Source organism: Cricetulus griseus, chromosome 8, assembly GCF_003668045.3.
Source record: "Cricetulus griseus strain 17A/GY chromosome 8, alternate assembly CriGri-PICRH-1.0, whole genome shotgun sequence".
Classification (NCBI taxonomy): domain Eukaryota; kingdom Metazoa; phylum Chordata; class Mammalia; order Rodentia; family Cricetidae; genus Cricetulus; species Cricetulus griseus.
In genome coordinates, this window is record NC_048601.1 from 46771944 (window position 1) to 46784695 (window position 12752).

General features: G+C 43.5%; 1 protein-coding gene across 1 annotated transcript in view; it reads left to right on the plus strand.

The window, feature by feature from the left end:
* Positions 1-243: 243 nt before the first annotated feature.
* The window catches only part of Eogt (EGF domain specific O-linked N-acetylglucosamine transferase), a 29617-nt gene continuing 17108 nt past the window's right edge, over positions 244-12752 (plus strand). The window contains exons 1-6 of the mRNA NM_001278932.1: positions 244-453; positions 1632-1732; positions 2595-2703; positions 6967-7061; positions 8079-8183; positions 11723-11829. Of these exons, the coding sequence (NP_001265861.1) occupies positions 244-453; positions 1632-1732; positions 2595-2703; positions 6967-7061; positions 8079-8183; positions 11723-11829 (727 nt within the window). The remainder of the gene's footprint in view (positions 454-1631; positions 1733-2594; positions 2704-6966; positions 7062-8078; positions 8184-11722; positions 11830-12752) is intronic.

Below are 12752 nucleotides of genomic sequence, written 5' to 3' on the forward strand. Positions count from 1 at the left end.
TTTCGCACATGCGTCCAATAAATTTCTAATTTCAACAGCCTCCCGACTTCATGAACTAAAAGGTGATATAGACCTGGCTGGCTTTGAACTCACAGAGATCCATATGCCTCTGCTCATGTGCTGGGCTTAACTGTGTCAGCCACCACTCCTGTCTAAAGAGGCTTTCTTAGTCACAGCCATCTGTGACTGCCGTCACCATTAGCTGTGATGTTTTCAATTGCATTTCTAGGTCTGCAGGTTGCTATGTTAATGCTGCTTGCCTTTGGAGTATTGCTTCATGAAGTCCCACTGAGTGGCCAAGATGAGGCTCATTCTGAGGCTGACAGTGTGCCAGGCGAAGCCCTGTATGACTACTCCAGCCTCCGCCTCCCAGAGAGGCACATTCCCTTCTTCTTGCACAATAACAGGCATATTGCCTCTGTCTGCAAGGAGGATTCCCATTGTCCATATAAGGTAGGTCTTATTTCTTCTCATTCATTTTGCTCCTCTTCAGCAGGCTAGTTTTAGAGTTTCCCTTACCTACATCTTTATATATTTAGGTTAGTTTGCGAGGTAGCATGCAAAGCAACATGCTTCATGATGGCATTTTCATACATATGTTTTCTCACACCCCTACCTTGCTCTTGCTCATAAAAGGATGCAATTTAGGCTGCCTTGTTATTCTATTTCATAACTCATAGCTAAAGCTGTTTTTTTTGTTTCTTCTTTTTTTTTCTTTTAACTTTCTCCATGAGTCAATCGCTGGTTTCCTTTCATGTAATATTCCTAAGGGAGGAAAATGAGCTTAAAACAGTATCCCACTCACAAGAAGGAAATTTAGCATTAAAACCCCTGTGAAAATTAACCGGCAGCTAAAGCAAACTGCATATTCTGAAAACTGAAGGGCAGGATATCTCAGGAAGAAAAGACCCTTTTGTCAAAGTAAAGAATGTCACACCCCTCCTTTGGGCACTTAGGAGGCTTCTTAGCACTTCATTTCAGTAGTCACACCTCAGCCTTGGCTCCAAACAAGTAAGGCTGGGAGCTTGGAAAGTGCTCCAGCAGAGCCCATTACGGATGTCTGGAGATCAAAGCGAGGCATTGTAAGACACTTCCTTTCCCATGGTGCTGGCACAGGAAGCACATGGAGTCTGACCAGTATGGCTCTTGGGTCTTGCAGAAGAGCCCTGGCCTCCAGGCGTGGAGAGCTCTGACCTTGTGCTGTCTCTGCTGAGCTTGATTGATGAGTGGAGTTGCTGTGCCATCCTTTTCACAGAATCTTTTAGTAACAGAAATTCCAAAGGATGTGTGTTTTTTTTTTTGTTGTTGTTGTTGTTTTTTTTTTTTTTTTTTTTTTTTTTTGCTTCTTCCTCCTTCTTGTGACTGATTATAGAATCAGTTTGCTTTCTGGGAAAGACAGGAGACAGTCCCTTAAGAAACCTCAGGAAATCCTAATCCAGAATGTCTTTGGTAGTCTAACTAGAGCCTGGGCTTTGGTTATGGAGCAGTCTTGGAGGAGTGAGCAAGGACAACTGTGGAGCCTGCCCATCTCAGAATGTAAATGTGAAAGTTCTGTCAAGAAAGGTCTGAGAGTCTCCTCTAACCATCAGAAGCTGGGAGACAATTCTAAAGGTACTCATTTCATATTCTAGAAACATCTAGAAAATCTAAACTACTGCTGGGGCTATGAGAAATCCTGCAAACCAGAGTTTCGATTTGGCTACCCTGTTTGCAGCTATGTCGACGTGGGATGGTAAGTCTCCTGGGATCCCCTCTTCCCGTCCAAGTCTGTGTTCTTTGAAGCCCCAAGTCCCAGCTAGACTCTTTGGTGCATAGTAATTCCTGAAGATGTTAATTTACCTATCCAGGTTATGAACTCAAACCATCTCACAGTTATTCTGTCAGAGGGAGAAACTACATTGACTATAGAACCCCCCTCCCTGTATATGCCAAAAGATAATTTTTTATAGATTCTGAAAGAATAGCTATCTGTGCTCAAGGGGGAGCCAAATATAATTAGTAAGTCTGAGTACATGGATAATTAGTTGGGTAAAGACAACATGGTAAATAGCACTTTCTTTTCTTCAGTTCCAGACAACCCTAACTTCATAGGTTTCTGTTGTACCTTTTTATTATAAAGGAATAGTATGTGAATAACTTGTTTGGTATCTTTATGTACCTAGTGATAATTTTGGGGGGAACTGTGATGGCATACTTTAAAAAATAAGGTATGAATAGACTTCTCAAATGATAGAAAGAAAATCCAAAGCCAGAAAAAAGAAAGTAGGTGGGGGTGGGGGTGGGGGATAGGGGTAGAAGTTGACTTAGCAGTTAAGAGCACTTGTTGCTCTTTGTAGAGGTCCTGGGTTCAGTTCCCAGCACCCACATGGGGTTCACAGCCATCCTTAACTCCAGTTTCAGGGGATCTGATGCCTTCTTCTGACCTCTGTTCCACCAGGTATGGACATGGGGGCACATACATACATACATACATACATACATACATACATACATACATAATACATACATACATACAGGCAAAATGCTAATGCACATAAAATAAAGCTTAAATAAAAAGGGGGGGAAAGTCATAAAATCTCTTCCTTCGTAAATAGGACAGACACTCTGGAGTCAGCTGCGGACATGTTCTGGAAGCAAGCTGACTTTGGATATGCCCGAGAGCGGCTGGAGGAGACTCGCACACTCTGCCAGCCAGAGAGAACAGTGAGTGTCCGGCTGCTTGAGTAAGCCTGCTTAGTTTTACTGTTGTGTGTTTTATTGTTTAGCTTGTAATGTAAAAACAAGATGACCCAATAATATAGCTTCTCTGTATAACCCAGGCTGGCCCCCAGACCCACAGTCTTTCTGGTTCATCCTTGGTACTGGACTTACAGGTGGAAACTAGAGGTAGACTTGTTACAGTCAAAGCCTGGGCCCTGAACAGCCCTACCAAGCTAGACTCATTCTACTCATTGTCATAGAACAAAAGCAGACAAGGACCAGTAAAGAGTAGAGAGAGGAGATTTATTCTGTGTGGTTACATTGAGAAAGGAGGGGAGATAAAGTAGTTTAGTGACTCAGTAACACCCTCCACCACACACACACACACACACACACACACACACACACACACAGAGCCCATCCTCAGGGTAGTACTCGAGCTTGAGGTTTAAGCAGAGGGCAATAGGTATGTGTCACAAAGCAGTCCCAGTAACAGTGTGGTCCTGCCCGTCACTGACCCATTATTGTGTTGGTCTCAGTCTTTCTTGCAGGGTGGTCTGACAAGTCTGAAATCTCTTTCTAGGAGACAGTTACTGCCCCTGCCCCACCCCCTTCCACCCCAACCCTCTTTCTCTCTACCCTTCTCCCCCCCTTCCCTTACCACTTTCTTCCCACCCTCTCTTCCCCCGCAATGCCTCCCCCCTCCCCTTTACTGGCACCAGGTTTCAGCCCTTTCCTTCTCAACACATGAAATTCCTGAGGAAATTCCAGTTCCTTGGGGACCATTGTTTCAGTCATCTGAGAGGCACAAGAAGAGAATGGGTGTCTTCATCCCTGGAAGGATGGCGATGGCACCACCACACCCAGCTCAGAGTTGTGTTCAATGCTCCCAAATAGGTCACTTTGTTTCCACTAAAAGGCCCTCCCTTCTCTTCATGTCTGTATCAGATAGCTGTATTTTGAGGCAATTAAAATATTTTTAGACTTAGACCCTCCCCCACCCACCCCCCACATGCACCAAAGAAGAAAACTTGACAAATCTCATCTTTACAGATTATTTGTCAGTTGTTTGGGGCAGGCTCCAAGACTGCACCATTACTGATCTGTATTGGTTCGGTCTTGTGTGTATTTCAATTTGACCGGCGTAGTTATTATACCAGGGCAGATAGACTTAGGTCACTTTTCTAGGATGACAAACAGGGCCTTCAGAGAAGGTAAACAACTTCTCCAAAGCTACACAGCAATCTTATAGAATTGCACAATTATTACACTTAGAACTGAAAAGCACATCTGTGTGTGTGTGTGGGGGGTGTGGGTGTGTGTCTATGTGTGTTTGTGTGTGCTTCTCATCAATCCATGTCGCACTCAGCACAGCCAGGGAGTAGTTTTAAGTAGTAGATATGAAAATAGGTCTTTGACTACAGAGTTCAGATCCTGACTCCTGGGCAAGATCCTCAACCTGAAATAGAAGTTTATCCTTCGGCCTTAAAGCCGTGCTAACTTTGCAGCATGCAGTGGGGAAAAAGTGAACTTTTTTTTTTTTTTTAAAGATCTTATTTATTTATATGTACAACATTCTGCTTCCATGTATATCTGCACACCAGAAGAGGGCACCAGATCTCATAATGGGTGGTTGTGAGCCAGCTTGTGGTTACTGGGAATTGAACTCAGGACCTCTGGAAGAGCAGTCAATGCTCTTAACCTCTGAGCCATCTCTCCAGCCCCTAAAGTGAACTTTTATATGTAAGAAGTCTCAGCACAGGTTCTGGCTGAGGACCTGAATTGTAATCCCCAGCATCCAGGAAAAATAACCTGGATATGGCCATGTATATGTCTCTAACCCTAGCACTGTGGGGTGCAGAGACAAGAGGAATGTTGGGAGCTTGTTGGATGCCAGCCTCACTCCAGGTTTAGTGAGAGCCCTGTCTCAAAGGTATAGAGTAATAATAGTGCAGGACATGTTGTGTCCTCTTCTGACCTCTCTGTAAGTGTGTGTGAGGGACCATGACCTACACACATGAACACATACATACACACACTAAAACTGAACATATGCTCTATTGGAGGATGTCATCTTCAGAGCTTTTGTCAGTTGTACCAAAGGGAATGAAGGCTATAATTGGGAGTCATAGACACAGGGACCTATAATAGACATTTTGTATTGGCATGTTTGGCTTCAGTCTGGCTGCTCATATGGGAAAGCCAAGGGAGGAGGTATGACTCCACCTTCAGGGTTGTCTCACGGTGGCTTGTGCAGAGCTTTCTTGGACGTCACTTTGCGCTGGTGTGTACTGTGCTGTCAGCTGGTGACCCCTTTCTTTAGTTCTTTGGGATGCTATGACAAAGAGTGGAGACCCAAGATCAAGGCATCAGCCCTCTTCCAGACTACAGAAAGCTGCCTGTCCTTGGGTCACTATGAGATGGGAAGGGGAAGGGCACTCTCTCTGGTCTCCTTTAGAAGAACCCTCTAGTGATCCTTCCTGTTGCTGTAACCAAGGTAACTGACAGAAAGCAAGTCAGTTTACTCTGGCTCACAGTGTGAGGAGATCCAGTCCGTCACGGCTGGGAAGGCCTGGGCACAGGAGCAAGAGGCACCTACCTGATCACATCACATCAGCTTTCAGGAAGCAGAGGGGAAGTGGACAGGGCTCTCAAGTTTCCAGGTGTGTTCCCAGTGACCCAATCCCCCAGCAAGTCTTCATCTCCTAGAGGTTCCACAATTTCTCCAAACAGCAACCAGGGGTTCAAGCACCCATTCTGTGGGGGACATTTCATATTCAAATCAGAGCAGCTACAAATATTTGTGAAGACCTCACCCCATAATCTGCAAGAGCTCTATTACCTACTACCGCCACGGCAGTGTGACTGATGATTGATTTAGCTTCACATTTATTTATTTATTTATTTGTTTATTTATTTATTTATTTAGCGTGCGTGTTCTCGGAATGTGGTGGTTGGGAGACATCCTGCAGAAGTTGGTTCTCTACTTCTGCCATGGTGATTTGCTCTTTCTTTCTCTAGGGGAACAGCTCAGGTCATCAGGCTTTGGCTGCAAGGCCCTTTGCCTCTCGAGCCATCCCACCATGCAAGAGTTAGATTTCAATATGAACTTCCCAGGGATGCAAGCATTCAGTTCCTTTGTGACCTCTTACCAACTAGATTCACAAACACTAAACAGGGCAAGCTTCAGGCCCCCCTTTCACTGGAAATTTTAAGGAAAACAATTAAGTGGCATTTCATCCCTATTTAAAACCCAGAGCAGAAGTTCTTGAAGCATCGTCTCTTTTAACACATACTAACTTGGTTGAAGGAGAGACAGGCTGTGGCTGTTGACTTTTCATTTAGTTAGAACAGCTTACCCTTTCCTTGCTTTTGACAGAGTCCCCAGCACTTATGAGACGGTTTGCAGAAGTGCCTCTCATTCAAATTGGCAAAATGCCTGCCCAGACTTGCACTTGTCTCGTATATGTACAGCTTCCTTGTTTCCTTTTGGCTCCTCCCTAGAAAAGGGCTTTTTTTTTAGTACTTAGGGGTAGAAATAGTTCTGGGGGATTGTTCTTTTTTTGGGGGTGGGGATGGGGTGGAGGGACTGAAGTGAATCACATATGTAGTTCTTTAAAACTTTAAAACTTGAGGGTTGATGAGGTAGCTCCACAGGTACAGGTCCTTGCTTCCAAGCCTGACACCCTGAGTTCAGTCCCTGGTGTCCGTATGGCAGAAGGAAAAAATGGACTCCTGCAAGTTGTCTTCTTGCCTCCACGTGTGTACAGAGGCAAGTGCACACATGCATAAATTACATAAACAAATGTAATTTAAAAGTTTTTTGAATGAAGCAGCGTGTGGTAACATTTGTCTGTGTTCCCAGGACTTGGGGGCCGAAGCAGGAGGAAGATCCTGAGTCTAAGGCTAACCTGAGCTATAGAGTGAGAGCCTGTTTTTAATATATACACATACACGTGTACATATATACGTACACATACATTATATATGTGCATGTATCCCTAGACACATATAATATATAGGTACATACGAAGTAATAAACAAGGGCATTTGGGAAATTGTCATAGTAAGATAAACATATGGAGATATACAGATGTACCCTTGACTGGATGGTGGAAAGGAAAAAAACACTGCAGAAGCAGTGGAGAGCTCCTTCTGCAGTGAAGTCACACACAGCGCTGTCAGCATGGGCAGCAGCACAGTGAGGCCTCACAGTGCTAATCCTGTTCCCAGCTAACTGTTCTCCTCATCTCAATCATATTTCAGAGCGACTCAAGTCTGGTTTGTTCCCGGTACCTTCAGTATTGCAGAGCTACTGGTCTGTACCTGGACTTAAGAAACGTCAAGAGGAGCCCTGACAGGTACTTACTTATGTGGTGTGGTCATGGGTAAGGCTGAAGGCATTCTGACATACTCCCAGGTGCAGGGCTATGTCTTGGGTTTGTTTTGTAGTAAAATGGTTGTAGGGTTAGGGAATAGGTCAGGAATGGGTGACCCAGGCCCTTTACCCTGACGATCACACTGCCAACTTGGGTCGTGGGTATATTGGGCTCCTTGTAGTGTATATATAAAGTCAATTATGCAGCACATGCTTATAAGTTACAGTCCAAAGAGGGGTATGGGGAAGTGGCTCTGTTGGTGGTGTGCTTGTACTGCATGCACCAGACATGGCGACACACGCTTGCAATCCTAGCATTCAAAAGGTGGAGGCAGGAGGGTCAAGAAGTTCATGGTCTCTCTGGCTACATAATGAGTTTAAGGTTACCCTGGGTTACAAGGACACTCTGTCTCAAAATAAAATAAATCCAGTGGCTGGAGAGATGGCTCAGCTCTTAAGAGCATTAGCTGTTCTTGCAGAAGGTCTGGGTTTGATTCCCAGCACCCATGCTGGGTGGTTCACACCGCCTCTAACTCTAGTTCCAGGGCATATGATGGCCCTCTTCAGGCCTCCATGGGCATCATACATGCATGAGGTACACAGACATGTATGCAGGCGAAACATCCATATACATGAAATAAAAATAAATAAATCTTTCTTGTTTGTTTGCTTGTTTGTTTTTTTCGAGACAGGGTTTCTCTGTGGCTTTGGAGGCTGTCCTGGAACTAGCTCTTGTAGACCAGGCTGGCCTCGAACTCACAGAGATCCGCCTGCCTCTGCCTCCCGAGCGCTGGGATTAAAGGCTTGCGCCACCACTGCCCAGCTATAAATCTTTTTTTTTTAATCGGTTAAAAGAGTTGTTAAGAAAAAAAAAATATTAACCCCAGAAAAAAAAAAAAAAAGAAAAAGTTGTTAAGAAATTAGTTCCAACCCAGCAACTTGAGTCATGAGAAACTTTTCCAGCTCAACTTCTTCTTTTTTTTTTTTTTTTATTCGCTAGATTCAAGGAAGATTTTCTTCAGGGTGGTGAAGTTGGAGGACACTGTAAACTGGACAGTCAAGCACTGATGTCTGAAGGTCAGCGCAAAAGCCCTCTGCAGTCTTGGTAACATGATTTTGTTCTCTAAAAATACGTCTCTAAAGTATTTGTGTTTGTTTTGGCATTTTTAGGTTTTGGGAGGCACTTCAACATGGAAAAGGTTACCTAATTTGTACAGGCATGAGCTTCTGAGAAAGGACGGGGGCAGATGAACCCCTCAGTTTAATTGGAACTGAATATTGGTTTATAAAATTTTAAAGAGCAGCTGTAGAATTTGCTGTTTGTAAATGAAAGAAATCTTATTTGACATGAAATATTATTAGCTCACAATTTCTGTATATCTGGTTTGGGAAGCACAGTTTATAAAGCATACTACCTCTCCCCCACGAGTTTGGCTAAAGAAAACTCGAGCGAACCCATGTAACTGTTGTTCAGGTCAGAAAGCAGAGCATTTGAGGCACTAGGCACTCCCACCTTCCTCTCTCTGAGGCCAGATGCTGCCCCAACTTTTTACCATCATTGATGAGATGTTTCTTTCTTTTTTTTGGTTTTTTGAGACAGGGTTTCTCTGTGTAGCTTTGGAGCCTATCCTGGCACTCGCTTTGGAGACCAGGCTGGCCTCGAACTCACAGAGATCCGCCTGCCTCTGCCTCCCGAGTGCTGGGATTAAAGGCGTGAGCCACCAATGCCTGGCCATGAGATTTTGAGCTTTAAAACTTTTTTAACCATTTTAGACTCATGGACATTTAAACATCATGCAGGAGTTGCCATTGTATTATTGTTCCAGCTTCCTGGAATGATAATGTCTTATTTGACCACAGCACCATTATCAAAGCCAGGAAATTGTCGTCGATACAGTCTTAGTACCCACACATGTGTGAGCTTCTCCTGTGCTTACATATGCACTTACTTGTTTTTCCAAATGTGACTTTAGAAAATTTATATCCCATGTCTAGGGACATGTGACCCCCACCCTCGTCAGGATGTGGAATCCTCTGTTATCCACAAATGCTCATGCATTTCCCTTGTGATCATATGGGCTATTCTAATGTAAAGTTAATTTCTCAGGTCATTCAATGCTGGGCATAACATTAGGAATATAATCTAATCTACCTTTATATGGTAGTCATAATTTTGCTGTGAAATTTTTTTCTGGGGAGTTAGCAGATTGTTACAAATAGATGCTTCTTCTATTCTACAAGGCATTTTCATTCCTAGTTCATTTTGATGTCTGATTCTATATTACAGTACCTCAGGGCATAATTGTTTTATTTATTGCCGGGTAACACATTATTCTAAAATATACTCTAGGGCATAGTTATATTTATTATTTATTGCTGTTACAAATTACCCTGAAATAAAGCAGATAACTTTAGTATCTGGTGTCAGAGTGGGAACAGCTCAGCAGGGCCTCATAAGGCTGTAGTCAAGCTTTTGGGTGGGACTATCGCCATCTCTAGGCCCAGCTAGGCCTGGAAACTTACTTCCAAGCTCACCCAGGCTGTTCTCAGAGCCTGGGATTCTGTCTGACTATGGAACTGAGGATTCTGTTTTCACTCTGTGGGTCTTTCTTTTTTATTTTATTTTATTAGTTCAAATTAGCTTGCTTCAGATGTCAATCCCTTCTCCCTCTCCCTCCCCCCCCAACATCCCACCTGCCCCTAGCCATCCCCCCTCCACTCCCCAGGCAGGGTAAGGCCCTCAAAAGGGGCTCCCCAAAGTCTACCACATCATCCTGGGCCAGGCCTAGGCCCTTCCCCATGTGTCCAGGTCAAGAGAGCATCCCTTCACAAGGGATGGGCTCTCAAAATCCTGTGGGTCTCTTAATAGTGCTTAATAGCAGCCAGCTTCCTCCAGAGCATGTCCTCCTGAAGTTGGAAGCTGCAGTGCTGTATAACCTAACTTCAGCAATGACATGCTACTGTGTTCTGTTGGTTTGAAGTAAGCCATTGAACTATGACCATTTGGGGGAGGGGGCATTGATTTCCATTTCTTTTCTTTCTTCTTCTCTTTTTTATAATTTACTTACTTATTTATTTTATGTGCATTGATGATAAGGTGCCAGATACCCTGGAACTGGAGTTACAGACAGGTGTGAGCTGCTGTGTGGGTGCTGGGAACTGAACCAGGGTCCTCTGGAAGAACAGCCAGTGCTCTTAACTGCTGAATCATCTTTCCAGCCCTTCTTTCTTCTTAAAAAAAATTTTTTTGTAGGCTGTTTTTCCTTGGGATCACCCACCAGCTCTGTCCCGTCAGTCAACTCCCAAATAACCACACAGAGACTTAATATTAATTATAAATGCTCAGCCAATAACTTAGACTCATTTTTAGCTATCTCTTATAACTTAAATTAACCCATTTCTATTAATTTGTCTGCTACCCCAAGGCTCGTTTACTTCATGTATGTACTTTCCATCCTGCTCGTTTTGCATCTCATGGCGTCTCCTCCGACTCTGCCCTTCTCCCCAGCATTCTCTCTGCCCAGAAAAAATTCTGCCTAGCCATTGGCCAGTCAGCTTTTTAACAAGAGAGCAACACATCTTCATGGTGTACAGAAGGGTTATTTCATAGCATTGTTTTTTTAATAACCCAGTATGACCTGGAATTTGTGATCCTCCTGCCTCAGTTTCCTGAGTGCTGGGAGAAGTACTAAGGAACTCTTGTGGCCGGAAAAACAGCTTAGTGGGTTAAGTGCTTATTGCTGAAGTGTGAGAGCCTGAGTTCTGATCCTCAGCATCCACATAAAACAGTCCAGGCCCAGTGATGCTCATCTGTGTCCTTGATAGCTCAGTGTCCAGGCAGCCTTGCTGAGCTTGCAAGTTCCAGGTTCCGAGAGAGACCCTGACTAAAAACAAAGGGTGTAGAGTGATTGAGGAAGACACCCTGGCATCAACCTCCCCTCTATATGATGCAAGGAGAGCTCATTTGTACACAAAAAAGGATGGGGAGGGATTAGGAAGAAGGGAGAGAAGGAAGGAGGGAGGGAGAGACGGAGGGAGGGGGAGAAAGACTCATGAACAGTGTTTGTACCACCACCATGTTTTCACATTGTGTTCTGAGTGATTCTGTTTGATATTTCACTTGAACTTTGATCTCACAGGGAGCCGCTGGTGATCTTCAGTTAGCTTTAGACACTCATTTTCACATGCTGGTGTTCGTCATTTGTTTGGATGAAAATTGTACCCTTGGCTTCCACAGATGTTTCCCAATCTTGAGGGAAGCTTTCATGTTTTCTGTCTTTCTGAGGCTCTAGTTCATTTTGGAATATGATCTTTCTCAGAATCCAAGAAGTCTTCATTTAAGCCTCCAAATGACAGGACACCTTGTTGAATCTCTACTAATATATCAGTCTTTCATTTTGTGGTAGCCTCCCAATTGTCTTACAAGTCTTATGAGTTAGCCTGAATTTTGAAAGCATTTTTGTTCCTTTCTCAGTATTAAAGTTGACATTAGAGTCTATAATGTCATCAAATTAGGGAAGATGTTCCACAGGACTGCTTAATACTAGAAAGAAAATCTGCCTCATGGGCAGGTCCAGGTTACGGTGTTGCAACAGGACATTTGGAAGAATCACTTTCAAATTATGTCACAATTCACAATTCCAGGTTTGCTGAACTACAAGGCTACACTCAACTCAATTTCAGACCTATAGAAGATGCTAAATGTGACCTCATTGTTGAAAAACCAACTTATTTCATGAAATTAGATGCAGGTGAGAAGTCACTTTGTTACTTGTGTATTGTTTGTTTTGTTTTATGAGTATGGGTATTTTGCCTGCATGTGTGTCTGCTCCACATTCATGCAGTGCTGGTAGAGGCCAGAAGAGGGCATTGGATCCTAGGAACCAGAGATTCAGATAATTGTGATCTACCATTTCAGTGCTAGGAACTGGCCCAGGTCCTCAGCCAGAGTGGCTAGTGCTCTCAACCACTGAGCTGTCTCTTCAGGCACACGTCTGTTGACATGCTTGCAGTTGTTTTCTGTCAATTTGTTGAAAGCAGTGTGATAAATACTGGCTCTTCCTCTTCTAACATAGATGAACTGGTTTCAACTTCCTGTTATCTTATACCTTTGGTATTCTAGAAGAAACCATCACATTTATGTGAAATGATTCCATCAAAATCAAGATGAAAGAAAGTGGCCTGCATATACCTTTAGGAATTAAATTTATCCTGTCTGGTTTCTCTAACCTCTTTCATTACATCTATCACTTTTATTACATTTATGTCTGTCTCTGTGTGTGTGTGTGTGTGTGTGTGTGTGTACTTAGCAACCACAGGTAAACTGTGAGTGGGAAATGCCCATCCCTTGTCATGGCCAATTTTCTGTACCCATATGAACTTAAAACTCTTTTGGAAGTTAGCACTGCAGTATATTCTTAAAAAAAAATAAGTCAGAATTATTTTCCCATCATGCCTTCAGTGCTAGGTCTTGGCCTGCAAGCATAACTTTAACTCTGGCAATTAGCTGCCCTGGTAAGGAGAGACACAGTACATGTTATATTATCCCTCTCATTATGAGAGATGGAGATTGCAGTGCTATATCCTATCAAAATTCATGAGTGGCCTGGCCTACAGTGAAATATAGAGAGCCCTCTGTCACGAATACTTGAGAATTACCATAATTTATTGATCA